General features: G+C 36.9%; 1 protein-coding gene across 2 annotated transcripts; it reads left to right on the top strand.

The window, feature by feature from the left end:
* Positions 1-137: 137 nt before the first annotated feature.
* On the top strand, positions 138-21,035 carry dpp4 (dipeptidyl-peptidase 4). Of its 2 annotated transcripts, none has more exons than XM_026910475.3 (26): positions 138-292; positions 2,904-2,988; positions 3,748-3,843; positions 4,682-4,773; positions 5,263-5,337; positions 5,429-5,481; positions 6,097-6,166; positions 7,207-7,324; positions 8,444-8,598; positions 9,649-9,746; positions 9,902-10,031; positions 10,281-10,319; positions 11,408-11,506; positions 11,657-11,727; positions 12,221-12,274; positions 12,521-12,648; positions 12,754-12,804; positions 13,891-13,989; positions 14,078-14,147; positions 14,946-15,140; positions 16,213-16,267; positions 16,582-16,681; positions 17,253-17,311; positions 17,465-17,537; positions 19,020-19,093; positions 19,788-21,035. In XM_026910475.3, the coding sequence occupies exons 1-26, from the start codon at positions 290-292 to the stop codon at positions 19,878-19,880; spliced, it is 2,235 nt and encodes a 744-aa protein (XP_026766276.3). In that variant the 5' UTR covers positions 138-289; the 3' UTR covers positions 19,881-21,035. The 2 variants fall into 2 exon arrangements, with proteins under 2 accessions (XP_026766276.3, XP_026766275.3); XM_026910474.3 differs by having other exon boundaries at positions 3,739-3,843.
* Positions 21,036-21,188: the final 153 nt, after the last annotated feature.

The raw sequence follows: 21,188 nt of genomic DNA, 5'->3' as shown, positions 1-21,188 counted from the left end.
CGCGTGCCGTTGCGTCGCCTTTCTTTCTTTCTTTCTTACTTTCTTTCAATGCGAACTTTAATCTGTCGTGATTTTATTGTCCCCGCTTTACGGCCCAAGCTGAGCTAATATTTAACACGCACAGAAAGAAAAAAATAAAAACATCTGTCATCACCAGATCCGCTTCTGATTGACTAAATCCGCTCAGGAACAAACTCGCGCACGAACTCAGCGCGCGCGGGACCGGACTCGGGGAATCTGAAGCGTTACCGAGCAACAGCGGATCCTGAGCGTTACCGCGCGACCGGAAATGGTCAGTACCGGTGCATGCAGCACTTTTATAAGCTTGGTTAAGGCGCGCGCTGCTTTTATTTGACAAGGGCGCATCCGAGAAGTGTACTGTATTATAGGCTACTAGTGCATGAGTGTGTAGTGTGTGTGATAAAATAGAACAACTCCATATACATCCATTTGTTGCAGGTTACTTAAAAATATTTGAAAGAAATAAATAAGCAATAAAAACAATAAAAATAATTCAGATCTGAACCCCAGCACTGGGTCCAATGTGAGATTGGGTTAGGACTTGCACTGGGGTGATTTATTTTAAGAAAAAAAAAAAAAAATCCCAACTTGTGGTAAAAATAAAAATACCTACATTGAGCTTTGCCAACTCTTTTCAGGGGAAAGTACCTAATTCACGCTCAAAATGTCCCTAAAGGTCACCAGGTGACGTCATTTGCGTATTCATAGCATGGTCTTGATTATTTGAATATTTGTATATCAGAATGTGTTGCATGAAGAAGGAAGATTATCTGAAGATACTTAAGAAGAGAATAAAGGTTTAGCAGAATAGAAAATAAAAGATTAAAAGTTATTTCTTATGGAAATTTTTTATCTCTCTGGTTATGGCATCATAAGGCCAACTATTTATGTATTTTACAAAATTTATACAAAAATTCATGCAAAAATCATTTCTGTTAAACAGCAAATGAAGCAGCAGTAGTGAGGCTTCAGGAAATAGATATGAAGCAAACAGTTATGGACAGAGCAATTAACTTTTATTACTGTAAATATCTCCCAGAAGGGAGATTAAAAAGGGGAACAACGAAGTGTGGGGGCAGATAAACTATCGTGATCACTGATTGGTTACTTGGAACTATAGTGATCACCGATTGGTTGTTTGGAACTATAGTGATCACCGATTGGTTACTTGGAACTATAGTGATCACCGATTGGTTGTTTGGAACTATAGTGATCACCGATTGGTTGTTTGGAACTATAGTGATCACCGATTGGTTGTTTGGAACTATAGTGATCACCGATTGGTTACTTGGAACTATAGTGATCACCGATTGGTTTCTTGGAACTATAGTGATCACTGATTGGTCATTTGTAACTATAGCGATCACTGATTGGTCATTTGTAACTACAGTGATCAGTGATTGGTCATTTGTAACTACAATGATCAGTGATTGGTTACTTGGAACTATAGTGATCACTGATTGGTTGTTTGGAACTATAGTGATCACTGATTGGTTGTTTGGAACTATAGTGATCACTGATTGGTCATTTGTAACAATAACTATCAGTGATTCTTTGTTTATATATGAATATATAGTAGGGATTATTTGGACGAGGAAATGCAAAACCAAATGAACTCTAGGTGAACAGAGTCAGGGGAAGGAAGGGCAAAACCCAGTAACTGAGTTAAAAATAACCCAGCATTTTATTTTATTTTAATAGTGTACTATTTAGTAATGGTAGTGAGATACGTGAAATGCAGCCCAATGGAATTTGGGGGGAAATTTCACTTGGCTCGAATGGAATAGGCTATTATTTGTTAGCGGCTTGAAACAAAATCATATTCCCATTCCAAGGCCAAACTTTTTTCACTACATCACTGAACAGTTGAATTAAATATCGTAAATAAATTGCATTAGATTAAGCAGATCAATTAGTGTTCCAACAGAGTTAAAACATTATTCCTGGAAAAAAATTCAAATATGTTCATAAACATGTTTATTTAATTGGTTTACATTAGATCTAAACTATTTAACTTTAATGAAAAGAATTGCAAAATATAGCAATTAGGGCTGTAGGACTCGAGTCCAATCTCGAGACGTTTTCTGGAATGACTTGGATTTCTCGAGTTTCGAGGCGTTATTGGCATGTGGACTTCTCGGTCTTGGGTGTTTTTGCGAAAATATTTCTTGCATGATTTGGACTTTTTTGCGTAGAAAGTTTGGGCAGAAACCCTGGAGACGTGCCGCACTGAGAATAACACAAAGCCTAGATCAGAGCTCATGATAATGGTTTGTGTTAAATTACCATAATTGCCTTGAGTGATTCAGATTTTCTGATATTTTCCTTAAAAACAGCCACCAGTGTGGACACCATGCAGGGTTCATTTACAATTTATTTTGGTTTAATTTAATTAATTTATTTCTGTAAAGCTGCTTTGTGACAATGTCCATTGTTTAAAAGCACTATACCAATAAAATTGAATTGAATTGAATTAATTATTGTTCATATCAAGATAGTTTAATTAACTATCAGTAGTATAGGAGTGAATTCAGCTGTGTACGTACTCATTATTGCTCATTATTACTGTGTACAGTGCAGGTTTTACGCATGAGATGATCTTAGATTAGTAAAACGGGTTAATGTGTGATGAATAACTGAACAGCGCATGCTTGGAGACACACTGAGTACCTTGTACTTCAAGCCTACATACAACATTAAGCATAATTTATTGTGATGTTGAAGGAATTATTAAGTTTCTATTTGGCTCTATTTAAGGGAACTAGTTTACGTTACTTCCCCTTTTTTAAATGTCACAGCTTTAAATAATTTACACCCACAATCCAAATACTCCAGAAGTCTGGTGTAGGCATTAATAATAACCGTCAGTGTGTTTCTTTCAGCACGTGGGGAAGATCCTCCTCGGGGTTTTGGGTGCAGTCGTGGTGGTCACTCTGATAGCTGTACCAACGGCTATCTATCTTAATGGTATGTGTAATACTTTCCAGTCAAGCACCATTACAGAGTCTTTTTCTTAGCAGTTTATCAGCACATCTGAGAGAAATGTTGACGTCCCAGACAGTCTGGTGTCATTTCCACTGTCACTGTGGTTTTATTTTGTCTATAAATCTATGTCTTTGCTAGATATACTCTCTTCACCTCTTTTGCAGGAATATACAAAGTCTTTTTCAGAGTACATATTCCCCATCTGCAGTGTTTAGAAACCACTTTTTTTTTTCACTAGAACATCACATATTGGAGCACAAATTCACAATTTCCTTGCAAACTCATTCTTGCTGCTGGAAATTGTGCAATTTCCTTCAACATTCACTCACAAGTTCTCACTGTAGCATCTACCACTGATTTCCAAATGATCGTCTTATTCCCTGTATTACTGCACTCCATGCACTCTAATGGCTTGTTCACTTCATGAGGTCTCCATTAGTGAGCCATTTGGGATGCAGCCCATTTTTAAAGGATGATTTATTCACTGCGTGGCTGAACTTTGACCCGAGATTCATTTGGCCTCAAACCAAAATTGTTATTCATGACAGCATTTTTATATGCGGTGATTTAGGTTTGGAAAACTAGCGATAAATTTAGACGTTTGTTGACACGGTGTTGCTATTAAATACAAAAATGCACAGTACGCATTGTTACTTCTTACTTACTAGGATTCTGTGCAACTATACCTGATAAGTGTGTGTGTGTTTGTGTGTGTGTGTGTGTGTGTGTGAGGTTCCACAGAGAAGAGCCCAGAAAAAACCAAAAGGACTTTTACCCTTAATGACTACTTCAACAGCACCATCAGAGCCAGATCATTTAACATGCGCTGGATCTCCGGTGAGAAGGCCAAGTTCTCCAAAACACACACACACACACACACACACTCACACACTCACACACAGAATAAACACACATGTGGCTTATCTTGTTCCCAAGCCTCAGTGTTTAGACAGTATATCTCAGCAAGCGCCAAAGTGACATTTCAATTGAGATTTTCTCAACTCTAAAGCGACAAATCCAAACGATTGTTTCAGATGATTCCTCTGAGCGATCCTGGGGCTCGTGAGGTCCGACGTTTCTTCAGTTCCCCGCTCAAAATTGTACTTCCTACCTGCAATTAGGTCCCATTTACTGAACTTATAAGCGTGGTTTCATCTTCTCCTGTCATATACGAGCTCTCATTAAACGTGTACAGAGACGTTAGGAAGAAAAATAAAGCTTGGAAGGACGTAGCAGAGATCGTTGGTACCTCGGGTGAGTGTATGTAGCTAATACAGTTAGCTCGCTTTGCTAATCTAATCTGAGAACGAATCTGAGAACGAAGCCGAGCACGTAACACGTAAATCACACACACGATTTTCACACTGATTAGTGCGTTATTTAATTTGTGTTTAACTAGTTAGCTTTAGAAACCATATATCGCTATTACCGTTTCCATCGGAAAGGCCACGCCCACAAGAGACAAACTACAAGCGACTCGTCACCTGCTAGTGTGAATGTATGGTTAGACTCTTCCTTTTCCTATTAGCGTATTCAGCGTACAGATTTATTCTGCTATTTTATTAAATGGTCAATTTACAAATCCTGCTGCTGACGTCTTTAAAGTCAAAGTAAAGACATGATTTAGAAAACGGATTGATTTCTGATTGTTTGTTTGATTTCTTTTTTTGACCAGATCATGAGTATCTGCATAGCACACCAGAGGAATCGGTCTTATTGTTTGACGTTTCTTCAGAGAAGGGAGAGAAGTTTCTGGAAGAGACACTGGTAACATACGTCAGATTAAACTTTGTGCGAATGCGTGAACATTTTGTGTGAATGCGCGAGTATTTTGTGTGAATGTTAGAGCGTTTATATGAATATAAATATTTTATGTGAATGTGAAAGTTTTTTTAAACTCATGTGAGATCACGTTTGTTTGAATGTGAACATTTTGTATAGATGTGAGAGCATTTTTGCGTGAATGTGAAAGCGTTTTTTTTGGACGTGAACATAGTACATTGTGAATGTGATTATTTTTGCGTGAACGTAACAACAGTCTGTAAACGCAAGAACATTTCGTGTCAGTGTGAGATCTTTTTTTAAAAAAGTGTGAGACTATTTTGCGTGTATGCGAGAGCGTTTTGTGCGAATATCTCATGAGCATTTTGTGTAAATGTGAGAACAACTTTATATGTGTGTATATAAGAAGTAACAGCCAAAACCGCACCTCCTTGTAATTAATGTGTGTGTGTGTATGTGTGTTTTATATCACAGGACTCATTTAAAGCCTTCGATTACATGGTGTCAGCTGATCGCAAGTTTGTGTGTTTACTGACCAACTACTCAAAGGTGCAGCGTTGAACACATTAATGATCCACGTGCAGTTTTGCTGTTGTAAGCATTTACACTTATGTAAGATGTGCTCTCTGTTATCTTACAGATCTGGAGACACTCATTTACTGCGACTTACTTAATCTACGACCGGGAGAACAGGTCTGTGACTTTTATCAGATCAGAATGAGATTGGTGATAATAATCATAAAGAAACCATCAAAATGCCTTTACAGCACAAAACTGTTTTTATATGATCAGTTCCTGTATGAAATTGATCTCTATCTGATCTCTATCCTGTTCACATATTATTCAATCTATAGCATATACTGTATATAGTATGTGAAAAAAAAGAGTTTCTGGTGTTGAACTCAGACTTTTTCTGTATATAATATAGTGCTCCAAATGTCTGTATCTGGATTCGGATTTAAACCTGAAGTAGGCGTGGCCTATTTGTTTTTCCTTCTATTTTTTTCTGGAAAACACAAGGGAAAAAACTTCAGATGTAGAAATGTCAGCAGTGTGAGAAAGCATTGGTGTGTGAATTCTGGCTCTGACAGTTCCTCAACCTCAGCTACATCACTCCAGTCCATAATTAACTGGAGAAACAAACTAATGGTAAACTAATTTGACCTTTACCAGGCAGTTACTAAGGATGAATGAACGATGAACGCTGTAAATCCATCACACAGCGGCGCACATCCATGTTAATCGACACGGTCTTTGTTTGTCCCTGACTGCTGCTCACATATAAATATCACTTTGCTGTTTGTTCAGGAAGTTGCTCACTACAGATATCCCGCATGAGGTCCAGTACCTCGCCTGGGCTCCGACAGGCCACTCACTGGTGAGTTTAAGCAAATAATAATGATTTGCTTTATTCTTGTTAGGTGTGTGCTGATAATCAGTCATAAGGTACAGTACATTGTGATATTTAACAATACAGTTATCACGTACACTTACAGTGTACAGAGCATACAGAGCATGATATGTACTGTATATAATACAAAACAAGATAAAGTTGGGCAAAAAGTATCATAATATTGCGATGTTTCTAAGAAAACATAATGAGAAAATATATAAGTAGGCATTCATTGATTTATTAAGGATGAAAAAAATATGGTCTTTAATTTTAGTGCTGCTGGAAATCATGAACATAGGAATGAAACGGATAAATTTACAGAATGAAGAACGTCCAACCCGATATCAAGGTTTAAAGAATGTGATCATGTCAATGCCGTTGTATTAATAACATTATAACTATTTCAGATTTCATATCACGTTGTACCTTTATACCGATATATTGTCCAACCCCTGATACTAACTGATACTAACATATCAGACAGCGGTAGTCTGGAAGACCTTCCGTTACGTGATCCACGTGACGCAGCTCTTTATAGACCTCTATAATGGTGGTGTCTTAACGATCGCTCTATCTAAGTTGTGTAAGGGAGTAAGGGAGTTATCTGAGGGAGTTATCTCAGTTCCTGACAACGATGCCCAGGTTTACGATGGCCCTTTAATCATCCCCATCATCTACATTTATTACCTTTATCGCCTGTGCTTGGATGATGGAGTTTAAAGATTAAAACCTGTGACGGACTTGCTGGAATCAAAAAAAAAAAAAAACCCTGCGCCATTCTCTCAAGCATGTTTTACTGCACTGTTCTTGATCTAAACATACTAAACATAATTTTTAATTTTATATGAATATTTAAAAAATCACACCCACATACACACTCATCCACATTATAGCCATGTTGTGTAAAAATCTGATCTCCTATCTCTCTCTCTATCTCTCTCTCTCTCTCGCTCTCTCTGTGTCTATCTCTCTCTATCTCTCTCTCTCTCTCTCTCTCTCTCGCTCTCTCTCTCGCTCTCTCCCAGGCGTATGTATGGATGAATAATGTGTATGTGAAGTCCAGCCCCTCTTCACCAGCAGAACAAGTCACCAGTAACGGAAATCCTGTGATCCTGAATGGCATTCCTGACTGGGTGTATGAGGGTAAGAGGGATCCATATAACATAGCCATAATATAATATAATATAATATAATATAATATAATATAATATAATATAATATAATATAATATAATATAATATAATATAATATAATATAATATAATGTAATATAATATAATATAATATAATATAACGTAACATAATACAACATAACATAACATAACATAACATAACATAACATAACATAATATAACATAACAACATAATATAATGTAACATAACATAATATAACATAACAACATAATATAATATAACATAACATAACATAACGTAATATAAAGTAATATAACATTATGATTGGAAATTAATTTAGCTAGTTAAGTAACAAGTAGCATAACTAGCCATGCTAGTATTGCGATTAAACTGCAAAAGTCCAGGTAGATTTTTTTTAAATATAATATTGCGATAAAATTGTTACCAGATTATTATGATCAGAAAGTTTAATAGGTTCACTTTTGTAACCTACAGAGGAGGCAGGACGCGAGTGCGGATTAGCATGTACTTTATTAGAGTGAATCCAGTAATCGTCATCGTAGTCCTTTGTGTGGGTTAATAAACATTAAGTTAGCAATAAACTAGGATAATCCCTAATCAGCAACGCTAAAACAATTGCGGCAAGGACAAAACCTGGAACAGAACCCAGAGGACGAGGCTCGGACTTAAAGGGACTGCACGATAAATACACAAAGTAATTAAGGGCTAAACACAGAACAGGTGCACACATTAGGGAAACAAACCAGTCACAGAACAGGAGCGGAGACAGGACCAAAACCAAACTGGGAGTCGTGTTAGTAGTTTGAAGTATCCATGGTAACAATATTGTCAGTGTTCAATATCAAGGTAACATTATGTTACTTTATTGTCCAATTAATAACCTGGTTATTAAAGAAGCTTTTCAAGAAACTTTGAATTAAGTTTTCCTACTAAATTTATAAATATGCATGTCAATGACATTTTAAGCGATATAGTCCTAACCTCACAAGTCCAGATAAACAGGTAGCTTATTTTTTAAATATAATTTTGCAATGTTATCATAAATATTATACTCTGTGAGTTTAATACGTTTACTCGAGGCATGTGGAACTTTTTTTTGAACCGACAGAGGAGATGTTTTCCACCAACAATGCCATGTGGTGGTCTCCATCCGGAAGGTTCCTGGCCTTCGCCGAGTTCAACGACACAGACGTGCACGTGATCGAGTACTCGTGGTACGGTCAGGGTCAGTATCCGGAAATGGTCACCATCCCGTATCCCAAGGTGAGAGCAAGAGCTAAATTTAGTTAATGTTAGACTCAAAGGGCTGAAATTCAGCTCGTGATTAGTATTTAGCTTCATAATTTCAGCAATTTATTAAAAAAAAATTATACGTAAGCCAAAATCTTACAAATAAAACAAAAGTAGCAAAATGATACCTGAGTGTAACTTTAAAATTTTTTTAAAAATTAAAAAAAAATGCTTTAATTATTTAAAAGGAAAAAAAGTTCATTGTTTTTTAAGTGTAGAAGTCAGAATAAGTTTATTTCCTCAAAAGTGTTTCTAATAATTTGCGCAAAAAGGATGAAAGTTAAGGTTAGGATTGGGGCGGAGTTATGGGCGGAGTTAGCATTCATATCTTCTCTTAAAACATAGCTTGATATGCAATCAAATTAAATTCATCCACAAGTTAAATTCATTAATTTAAATTCCTTTTATATCAAAGCATTTTGCCAACAGTTACATTTTTTTTATTTATTTAAAAAGGACACAGCATACTTTTTATCCGTTTAGAGTTGCAATTAAAGCTAAGTTCTCACTTACGTTATAGCAGCTATAAACAGTTGTTCCCTCACCAGCCTCTCTTTTTTTTCTCTCTCTTGAAGTTAATAAGACAAAAAAATGCAGTTACTGAGAAACATTTACAAAAAGTTACAGCTTTACTTCTGAGCGTTTCAAAGCACTGACACTGGAGACTCCTTCCATAATAATAAAAAACATCAATAAACGTCTCGTTACAGAAACTTATCCATGATTTTTTTATGGGAACGACTGCTGTACAAGTCCTTGTGAATGAGCTGTTACTATGGAAACGATATTAAATGTAATATAAACCTGTGATGTGTAGCTGCACTACTGTCACAGCTGCTGTAAATCAGTCAAGACCTTCTGACCAATCAGAATCCAGAATTCAACAGCGCAGTGGGCTAAATAACGATATTGATGATAAACAGCAGTGTTACTGTGTTTGATTTAAGCCATGGTGCTTTAAAAAAAAAGAAAAACGCCTGATTGTTTCCACTAATAGATGTTTTTGTGTGTTTTCGGTTCCAGGCTGGAACACCGAACCCGACGGTCCGCCTCTTTGTGGTTGATGCCTCGAACGTCTCCAGAATTATGGAGCTTTCCGTGCCAAGCGCTCTTTCCGCAATGTAATGCAACCAAAATATCTGACATTTTAGAGAGCGTGGTTTGGGCCGAGCCTTGTGTTTACCGCATTCCTCAGACGGAAAGTGGAACTAACAGAAGTCAAACTGTCTTCAGGTACAACTTCTGAAATTCTCCTCTTTATTTTTTGTTAATTTAGAGATCACTACCTGAGCACGGTCACGTGGGCCACGGACGAGAGAATCGCAGTTCAGTGGCAAAACCGCACGCAGAGTCACGTCATTCTGCAGACGTACGAACTCAGCGGCGGGACGTGGAGCAAAAAAACGGTACCGTGTTCTCACTTCTCCTTCTGTGTTATTAAAACCGTCAACTGCTCCAGGGGCGTGGCTATAAGCATGACTGACCTCTGACCTCTGACCTAAAACATCTGTCTTAAAAACCTGTGATGATCTAAGTAAGCTAACCGACCTCAACTTATTTAGCGTTAGCGTTAGCATTAGCATTCTGAGGTACATCAGTTTATCATTTTTTTCTCCTTTTTCTCATTCAATTATTCACTTGTTTGCTTTGTGCAGGAAATAAACTTGGAGAGCAAGACAGGTTGGATCGGACGAGTACGTAGTGCATTCTCTCTGTCTTTCTCTCATCTCTGTCTCTATATCTCCTTTTCTAACGCTCTTTCTCTCTCTTTTCTCTCTCTCTTTTCTCTCTCTCTCTTTCAGTCTGTTGTCACTTGTTCTTTGTCTTTGTTTCTTTGTTTTGTTTTCATTTTCTCCCTCTTTTTAATCTCTCTGTCTTTTTCTTTTTGTCTTCCTTATTTTCTCTCTCTCTCTCTCTCTTTCTCTCCTTCTGTCTCACTCTATCTGTCTTCCTATCGCTCTTTCTCTTTCTCTTTAAATATCTTTCTTTCTACCAGTCTCACTCTGTTTGTCTCTATCTGTTTCTCTCGGTCTCTTTTTCATCTCTCTTTCTTACTCTGTCTTGACCTCTCTATCTCGTCTCTATATATCTCTCTGTCTTTCTCTCTCTATCTGTTCATCCCTCTCTCTCTGTTCCTGTTCTCGTCTCACCTTATTTGTCTCCATATCTTTCTTTCTTTCTTTCTTTCTTTCTTTCATTGTCTTTCTTTCTTTCTTTCTGTCTATATCTGTCTCTACATCTGTCTTTCAGTTTTTCTCTATCTGCTTCTCTCTGTCTCTTTTTCTCTCTCTTTCTCAGTCTATCTGTCTCCATGTGTCTTGATCTCTCTATCTGTTTCTCTCTGTGTCTCACTCTCTATCTTTCTCTCTTTATCTGTCAATCCCCATCTCTCTCTCTCTATCTCTCTTTCTGTTTCTCTTTTTTCCCCCACTTTGTTTCTCGGCCTCTTTTTAAAGTCTCTCTCCCTCTGTCTCTGTCCCTGAGATGGAGAGAGTGAGGGAGAGACACACACAAAGACAAAGAAAATGAGAGACTGAGAAAGAGAGGAAGAAAAAGAGGTCTATTTTATTCTTCCTCTCTTTCTCAGTTTCTCATCTTCTTTTTTCATCTTCTTCCTTTCTTCTTTTTCTGTCTCTTTCTCTCTCTCTCTCACTTTCTCTTCCAGTTTCTCTATTTTCTCTCTCTCTCTCTGTCACTCTCTATTTTTTTTCTCTTTCAGTATAAGAATAAAGAGACTGCGTGTCTGATTCGTTCTGATTTCTTTCTCATCTTTTTGTCGTAGTTCTCGCCGAGTGACCCTGTGTTTAAACCCGACGGCTCCAGCTGTTACTACATCAAGAGCGACTCAAGCGGCTTTAAGCACATCCATCACATCAGCGGGGTGAGTTACTACTCAGGAACACGACTGGAAACATCTGGACATGTGTCTGGAGATTAGTTTTTTATTCTTTTCAATAATCTTTGCGAATATTGCTCATGGACAATGAGAAAAGTGACCGTTGCTAAAGCGATTGACCTCCATTTATTAAAGGACACGCTCACACCCATCACGTCAGGACGGTGGGAGGTCACCGACATCCTCAAAGTGACCAGCGACGCCATGTAAGTTCACATTTACGCTTCGATTTCATTCACAGGAATTCGTTCGGAAGATATTTTTATCCAAACTAGCGACTGCTGGAAAAGTAACGTTAATGTAAACATGATGAAAAAGATCCTGTAATAGTAATTCACAGATACATCACATCAATATTCCTCACATTCAGAAAAAAAGGTGTCCAGGTAGCTCAAATATGGGATTAGATAACAAAATATGCAAATCCGATGATTAAAAAATACACACACCGCATGCGAGCAGAAGAGTTTTGTTCTCCACACTGGCTTTTAGCTTGTTATTGTCTTTAATTGTGTGAACAGTGTGTCATCCTGTTTTGTGACTGATCCTATTTTGTGAACCTTGAATGTGTATTTACTAAATCAGCAGCTTTAAGCTCCGCCCAGTTTGACACAAAGATTCCTGGCATTCGGTAGAAATCAGGACGAGTTATTGTTGTTATTTTATCTACATTTCTTTCTCTTTTTTATTTGTTCACAGATTCTACGTGAGCAACGAACACAACAGCCATCCAGGCCAGAGAAATGTTTACAAGTGAGTCACGAATATCATTCCAACATTGTCTGTTTTCTACGTCGAAATCTTTTGCGCATATTCGTTTTGAAAACGTGATTATACAGGAGACATATTTCCATACTTTAAAGCCTAAATTTGACTTTGCACTTTCACCAGTAACACCGTTGTGTGTTATTTACACACTCGCCTAAATAAAAAAAATCCTCGCTGACGTTTCATTTAAACAGAAATAAATGAATCGTATGTGTTTTGTCGTTTCTGCAGAATCTCAATAGAAGGTGCGACTCATTCCCCACGCGTCTGTCTCACCTGTACACTGATGGAGGACAGGTGTAAATATAACTCCGCCTACTTTAGCACCAACGGCACCTACTACCGACTGGGCTGTTCAGGTACAACTCGATCCGCTTACATATTCCTCGATCTCTTTGTGAATTGATGAACATCCCGTAAATCAGAACATCACACACCGTTCGTGTTTGTTTCTCTTGATAAAGGTCCCGGACTGCCTTTGTACACTTTAAGAGACAGTCGAGGTGCTGGATCAGGTAAACTTACCGAACTTTTATCAAACTCAGCTATCAAATCAATCTTTCAAATTTACTCAAATACATTTTTAATCAGAATATATATTTGTCACTTAAATATTCGGTGTCTGTAGGATCAGGTTACGCTAATTAACCATAACTAGCTCTGAAAAACATACGATGAAGAAGCTGTTTGATTAAAAATCTTGTACAAAAGAAATAAACTATTCAACTATCTATTTATCCTCCTATATTTAGTGACCTTAAAGCATCTTATACTCAAATGTCATACTTTAAAAAGCCTAAAACATGCTACTATTGCTTGTTTTTTTAGTTTTTGAGCTATGTGGGCTGCCATGTTGAAATGACATAAATATAAAAATGACTTTAAGAAGTCAGAACTTTAAAAAAGTCAGGGGGTTTGAAGGCTGTATGATGGATTTGGAAAAATCACCAGCACTATTATAAACGTTTGCTAGCATGCTACTAGCCTAGCTATTTAGGAGAAAAACAAAAAAAATTACAGGAGTTACTTTAAACTTTAAATGAAATGCTATATTTTGGAATATTTAATTGTTCCTGCTAACAATACAGCAACTCAGGATGTAGGTTTTTATGTAGTTAATTACTAAATTATCATGATAGCAACTTAGCAAGCTAGTTAAATCACATGCCAGGAGCAATAATACATAATAATTACCTTGCTATGTTTAAATTAGGCTTTATTTAGCAAACACATCCATCTGTACATGAGCTTTGTTTTTAAAAACGAGCTAGTTAGCAAGCTTTTACGAGCTAGTTAGCAAGTAGTACCTAGCTAGAAGCAACTAGTGGTTAGTAAACTGATATACTAACTATAAAACATGCGAGCTAGTCAGCAAGATAAGGCTAACTAGCTAAGAGTTTGAAGTATATTACGCAGAAATCTCTCAAAAAATTGTGTCTGCTGTTCCTGGTACTGAGAATGTTCATTTTTACTGCGCAGTGCACACTCGCGTTACGTAGCTACGTGACAAGTACGTTACTTAACAAGGGTCTTTTAAACAAATAAAAGTATAGTAATGGCTAGTATGTGAAAATCTCTTTACAGTTTCAGTTTGTTTTCAGAGATCAGGGTTCTGGAGGACAATAAACTCCTCGAGTCGATTCTCCAGAACATCGCGATGCCCTCGGTGACCCACGACACACTGAAGATCGGCGAGTTCGGTGAGGTTACGGCTGAGAAAGGTTTTTTTTTATTATTATTGATTTTAGTCAGATATTGACACGGAGCCTAAACTCTCTTCTTTCGCAGACCTGTGGTACCAGATGACTCTGCCTCCTAACTTTGACAAGTCCAAAAAATACCCTCTGCTGATTGACGTGTAAGTAGTTTGACATCATTTTAACCATTTAGTGGCTGTATCTTTCCGGCCATCTTGTAGGCCGGGGAGGTTTTACTGTTCACACACTCGTCTGTATATCTTTAGAACAAGTGGAGGATTAAACGGAAGAAACAGAGCAGAAACATTATTCTCCAACAGGTTTCCATGTCAACCTGTAAAATGTTTAGCTATTTCATTATCAGCTATTCAGAAAAAAAATATTCAGTGAAATGATTCAGTGAGTCACATTGATTTGACTCACTGATACGAGTTGACTCTTTCAACTCCTGTTGCGTTTTTGTTCTTCCTAATGCGATATTATAACCAGTGATTGTGCATTTGTGTTTCTGCTCCGTCCTACTCTGTGTTACCGTAAGAGAAATTAACCATACGAGAAATCAGCTAGCTCAAAAAGTGTCTAAAATAGAGCATACATATGCGATTTGAGACAATTTGTTTACTGTGTTGCTTTCATCGCATCACACTGTGCTATATTTTTGTGCTATATTTATTATTTTTGACGTTGTTAGTGTGTGTGTGTGTGTGTGTAGTCATTTCTGTAATTTTCTTTCTGACACGCACAATTGATAAATTGCATTAAAAACCCCAACCATCAGGATCATCAAGCATGGAGAAAGCCTTTGGACCTACATTATTATTATTATCAGTGTTATTTATATCGCTAATAATTGAGATTATACATGGCCTGGGAATAATTGGGAATGAGTGTTAGCAATTTATTTTAGTAATTTAGTAAACGTAGCTCCATGATCTCAGACATGGTTTTGTCTTTGCTAGCTACGCCGGGCCATGCAGTCAGAAGTCAGACTTTCGTTTCCGGATCAACTGGTCTACGTATCTGGCCAGCACGGAGAACATCATCGTGGCCAGTTTCGATGGCCGAGGAAGCGGATACCAAGGAGACCAGATCATGCACTCTATCTATAAAAGACTAGGCACATACGAAGTAGAGGACCAGATCACTGCCGCCAGGTAATACGTGACCTGAGAACCTGTGTGTTATTCCATTCTCCAACACACCTTACGACTTTCCCTAAAGACACACGGAGCAGATCTTACACCAGGAATTCCAGGACCAAATGTTTCCAGGTCCTACACACTCCTCAAACAATGTTTTAGGTGTTTTGATTCAATTATTTACCTACAGTGTGTTTATAGATGCGTCCTATCCATCCCCGATTGAGTCTTTACATGTTTACTTTACATTAAAGCGCAGTGTTTGCATATGAAATGGCTTAGGCTTTAAATTTAAAAAGCTCGTAAACTGTCCAGTGGGGAAGATCTCATTCCCGGCGCCACACGTTAGAATAATGGTGGGTGAGAATGAAAAAAGTGAGGCAAAAGTTTGCTATGTGTTGTTAATTACATTGTAGATATGAATTGAGTTTCATTTAAATGTGCATTAGGTAAGATTTCTCTAAATTTGTCAAGATTAGGTCTCTAACGATTAAGTAGGTGGAGTTAAATAAAATTTGAATGATTTTTTTACTCCTTGAGCCTTCCCTCATTCCTGCCCAGGAATAACAAAGCTCCGCCCCCAGAATCTACAGTGATTTTAACTAGATTTAGCATAAACAAGGACAAACACTATAAATATCCAAAATTCAGCTCATAGCTATTTAAGTTAATGGTCCAGAGTGCAGTCGCTGTCCTTTTTTCTTTCTAATAAGCTCTTTTGAGCTCTCTTTCTCATTTCTTTCTTTGTGTTTGACTGACCGATTCAAACACAAACAACCATTCCCGACCGTAATGCGGTTTTACCGAGGTCATGGCTTAAAACATTGTTTTTTATCATGATCTATATATTTTTCCAGCTTATTTGTACTAGTAAGAAATTTTAAAAATTGACTATTGCACCTTTAATTGACTTTAAATGAAATTTATTGCTATTATAAGTGTATATAATATAGTAATTGTTGTGCGATAGTTGCAAATATTAACCAAATATTAATAAAAAAAACAACACTACACTAACATTAAACTCAGATCGCTTGTACCAAACTGTGCTCATGCTAATGTCACATTGTTGTTCTTCATGTTTTAGACATTTCATTGATTTGGGCTACGTCGATAAAGATCGAATGGCGATCTGGGGTTGGGTAAGTCCTCGCAATTACAGATTATATAAAAAAAAAAAAAAAAACATATCGTGTTACTGTAATAGACATGCTGATAGTTATTAGCTAATGCATAGCTACAAGAATACACGAGACTTCACTGTGGAAAGTTACAGCTTTATCTCTGACTTTTAAAAAGCGCTAACACTGGAGACTCCTTCCATACATGTTAATGTTAATGTTAATGTTAATAAACGTCCCCTTACAGAAAGCTTCACCATATCATTGATTTTTTTATCCTTTTATGTGGACTTTATTGGTGTGACGGATGTTTTTTATATTTTGCTGTGGTTCAGTCCTACGGTGGTTACGTCACCTCCATGGCTCTGGGAGCAGGAAGTGGAGTGTTTAAGTGCGGCATGGCCGTCGCCCCGGTGTCGAAGTGGGAGTATTATGGTATGGAAATTTATTCTATGGGGAAAAAATAAGTAGCAAGAAATATATTAAGCTAATTAATCCCAAAGATATTTTTTCACAATCTTTTTTTTTTTTTTTTTAACCAACCTTTACCAAAAGGGTGCCAATAATTCTGGAAGTGATGGTGTACATTATGTGTGCAATAATTGTACTCTGTGGTCGATAATCGTACAATTCATGGAATTTAAATCTTATGATTTTACTTTTCGAAAAATAAAATAAAATTTAGTTTAATTAAAAATAAAATAAAATAAAATAATGTATATTTCCTGCAGTGTGCGAATTCAGTTATTATATAACAAATTTCTTTAAGAGGCTCATCTTCATTAGTTTATCAGAAATACTTTTTCTTTGCATTTATGTACAAAAAGTCTTTGAAACTATATAAAAACATTTATATTTAATGGTGATCTATACCAATGGAACAGACCATAGTGAAAAGTATTTCTGATGTCTGTATCATAGCAATATATTGGGACTGCATTTGTACCTTAATTTTTTTTTTAGTTTGATGTTGACTGATTTTTTTTTTTTTTTTGTGAATGAACAGATTCCATCTACACGGAGCGCTACATGCTAACTCCGAAAGAAAACAGAGGCTTCTATGACGTAAGTTAGCGGAGTGTGTATTACGCAGCTTCGCTCTGATTTTCCCCAAAATGACTCGTTCAGGAACGCGAGTGTGATTCAGAGACACGCCGTGTGATTTATACGAGTGAACGTTAGGAAAGTGTGTTTGAAGTAGTGCTGTAATCTGTGCAGAATTCCACAGTGATGGGAAGAGCGAAGAATTTCGATTCCGTTCAGTACCTGCTGGTGCACGGCACAGCCGACGGTGAGACACACACACACACACACACACACACTCTCACATCAAGACCCCCACATACAGCCACACACACTCGCATACACACATACACACACACACACACACATAGTTGTCCATTTGTATCCCTCTGTCTTATACTCTCTTTAACCTTTTGCGCGCACACACACACACACACACACACACTTAACCTTATTGTGTATTTCACTCTTGCTTCCATGCATGCACAAACACACACTCCCAAATCAAGACTCCAACACACTGGCACACACACACACACACACAGTTGTCTTTTTGTATCTATCTGTCTTATACTCTCTTTAACCTTTCTCTCTGTCTCACACACACACACACACACACACAAATGTAATCTATTTCCCTTTCAGGGTCTCTCTCTCTCTCACACACACACACAAATATATTGCTGTACATGTGGGGACCGAACTTCTTCAGAAACCCAGCAACATGACAGAATGACTTGTGAGGTCCTGTTTGGTCCTCAGTGTTTTTAACATTGTGTGTGTGTGTGTGTGTGTGTGTGTGTGTGTGGATGTTAGGTAGCTTGGCATGAGTGGATTAAAATGCTAGTTACTCTCTTATTCAGTACTTTTGTCTCCTTAATCAGTTGATAATGTGGGAACACCTGATGAACAGATATGAGAAATGATCATTTGTGTGTAAGTATCTCACTTTCCCGGATGCGAATTTGCCCCGTAGTTGAACGGATGCAAAACTGTTCATCCAAACAGGATAAAAAAGTTCTTACGTATAATGACATCATAAACCCCCCTAACACACAAGAACATCTGCACTTAGCTACACAGCTACGTCCATCAGCCGCATTCCTTATTCAGCACATTTTACTCCAGAAGCCTCGTTTTGCCTTTAAACACCTGAAAATGGAGTTTATGGCTTTAGTGTTTGAACAACACTGAGAGCTGTAAGAACACAAAGAAGCGTAAGTCAAGCAGAAAACACAGTAAAGCACTTTTTAACGGAAAATTGTGACATATTCCAATCACGATTTATTGTACATGATTATGTGCAAAGGTCACGATGTAAATAATGTGACCGTGTCGTGGATTTTTTTATCAGCACATTTCTGGAGTTTTTAAAGGAGATGGAATTGCCATGAAACGAAATTAACGCAAATTCTTATTTTCACTTTTAAAGTAAACTGGCTTTTTGGCCAAAGAAATTTTTATAAAAGTCTTACTGTGTTTGCGCATTTGGCCAAATCTTCTTGTTCTGCATATTATGAATAATTGTGTGTTTTGTAAAATTCGGATTAAAGGTAGCAAACAGGGCCGACGTTCTGATTGAGAAATAACAGTTAACATTCTGACAAAAACGTCTAGAGTGTAATTGTGTTATGGTCCGTGTGTATGATAATTTTGTTCGCGTATTGTATATCCATGAAGCTGTGATCGTAGGCACTTTACGCCGTTTACTATCACACCGTTTCATTACATTGTATGTATTTATTTCCAGATAACGTCCACTTCCAGCAGGCAGCGCAGATCTCCAAAGCTCTCGTCAACCAGCAAGTGGATTTTGAGTCGATGGTAAACACTCGAGCAGCCGCAGTTTACTGAAAGAAATAAATATTTACAGCGGGATCCAAAAGCCTGAGAAGTGCTTCTATGGTGCATTCTTTTCTAATTTAATTACAAATAAATATTAGAACTTATATTATCAGCAACGTGAGTGAAAAGGAGAGTGTTTATACATCTTTCAGAATTTGTTAGTATTCTCTAAGTCCTCATTTTACTTTAATGGCGTGGGCTTGAGAAGTTTGTGTAAAAACATGATGTTACATCAAATCCATCGGAATTTCGTCGAAACGCGTGTTTCAATGGAAGAAATAAGACTCGAGGAAAATCTGACGTTTGGACAAAACATCTAACATGAACAATATTATAAATTTAATTCAGTTTAAATAATAACGTAATGCAGAGTCTTGAATTCTCAGAACACGAAAAATTTCCTTTAATTATTTATTTATTTATTTATTTTGTTTTAATTTGCTGTTCCCAGATTTTCAGTGTGGTCTCAGACTTTTGGACTCCACTGTATATCACACACACACACACACACACACACACACACACACACTTCATAATATAAATACTTGAATAAATTTGTTGTTCGTTCTTGAGTCACTGTCTTTAATATCAGACTAAGATCCTGAAACTCCAGCTTTCGCACTGTTTATATTACATCCGTCCGTCTGCATCTCTCCTCTTCCCCGTCTCTCAGTGGTACACGGACGAGGATCACAGTCTCGGAGGATCGGCCTATGAGCACGTCTATACCCACATGAGTCACTTCCTGAAGAAGTGCTTCGCGTGATGTGTGGCTGTAGACGTCAGATTCGTCACATGACTCACTTCCTGGACTTCTGCTCTAGACGAGATGTTCCTCAAACCACCAAGCAAACCACATTTTCTTCTCTAGCTGCTATTTATGCTATTGCAAGTGTTTTTGTTTTTTTTTTTTTTACAAAAATCCCCAATAAACCGGCTGTATATTATTTTATTTTCATCCAACTTGCTAATTAACAAGATTAGCAGAGTGAAAACATTCTACAGGAGCTTCTGCTTCGATCCGACGCCGACTTGATCATTGCACATGTTTCTAAGAATAATTAAGCAACACTTTACCCGCATGACTACACTGATTCCTGATAGCTTCGTGTGTTGCTTAGCAAAGGATGGGCAGCTAATATTCCTTCACAGTGGTATTGATTTCAGTATTGCTCTTGAGTTTTGGCACGAATTTGAGGCCAAATATCAAACAAAATATCTTAAAACTTCCTCACTTCCTCAAAGTGAAAAAAAAAACGCTCTGAACCTGAAATCTTCGCTGCAACATTTCAGTTCTTTTGTGCAGATTTTTCAAGCTCACTTAGTTTCAAAATAATTCACTTTTTAAAATTTATTCCAATTTTAAATCTCATCTCTTCCCTTTTTTTAACTTCTTAAAAGTTTTATGCAGATGCTTTTATGACTGAAATTTTAGTAGTTGATTATTTTTTTTTAATAACCACCAAAAACTGCATAATAACAATTAGCTAATTACCCTATGTTAAATTTTCCCTCATGTTTCTTGTTAAATTCTTTTTAAAATGAATTTTAAAGCTTTACTAAAAAAAAAAAAGGTGGAACTACTGTTCTGGCATCTCAGCATCTTCAAGTATGATTTTTTTTATTTTTATTTTTTTTAATAATGTGTATGATTCAGGGCACCAAAGTGTATTCCAGCCTCGATAACTTAAAAAGATTATTTACTCTATACAGGTTTACTCTTTATGAACAATTTGTGTAAATGCCTCCAGCTTGTATTTAATTTCCAATCAGGAGATATTAAACACTGTGTAATGAGAATATACTCAGTTATTCAATTTGTACATTATAAAAAAAAACATATTTATTGTAAATTCATGAATGTGTAATTACAAGTGAATTATTTACTGTATGTGCAATAAAATTTGAAATATGAAAACGGTGTTAATTGTAAGTGTTAGTTATTTTGAACCAGTACAAGAACATAAAGAACATTACATCAGCAACAAGTTATGCTTCATATGCATCGTATTCATAACATAACATCTTCATAACATAACATCTGTTTTTATATATATATATATGAATATTTTGT

The sequence above is a fragment of the Pangasianodon hypophthalmus genome, chromosome 25, assembly GCF_027358585.1.
Source record: "Pangasianodon hypophthalmus isolate fPanHyp1 chromosome 25, fPanHyp1.pri, whole genome shotgun sequence".
In the NCBI taxonomy this organism is placed as follows: domain Eukaryota; kingdom Metazoa; phylum Chordata; class Actinopteri; order Siluriformes; family Pangasiidae; genus Pangasianodon; species Pangasianodon hypophthalmus.
Note: the sequence above shows the minus strand (reverse complement) of the source record. Positions and strands in the feature narration are given on the sequence as shown.

Excerpts from the sequence above, each read along its gene's own strand:
- dpp4 (XM_026910474.3), top strand. Across the intron at positions 13,990-14,077 it reads ACTGAAGATCGGCGAGTTCG|ACCTGTGGTACCAGATGACT; the intron begins GTGAGGTTACGG and ends CTTCTTTCGCAG. Across the intron at positions 17,538-19,019 it reads GGTGCACGGCACAGCCGACG|ATAACGTCCACTTCCAGCAG; the intron begins GTGAGACACACA and ends ATTTATTTCCAG.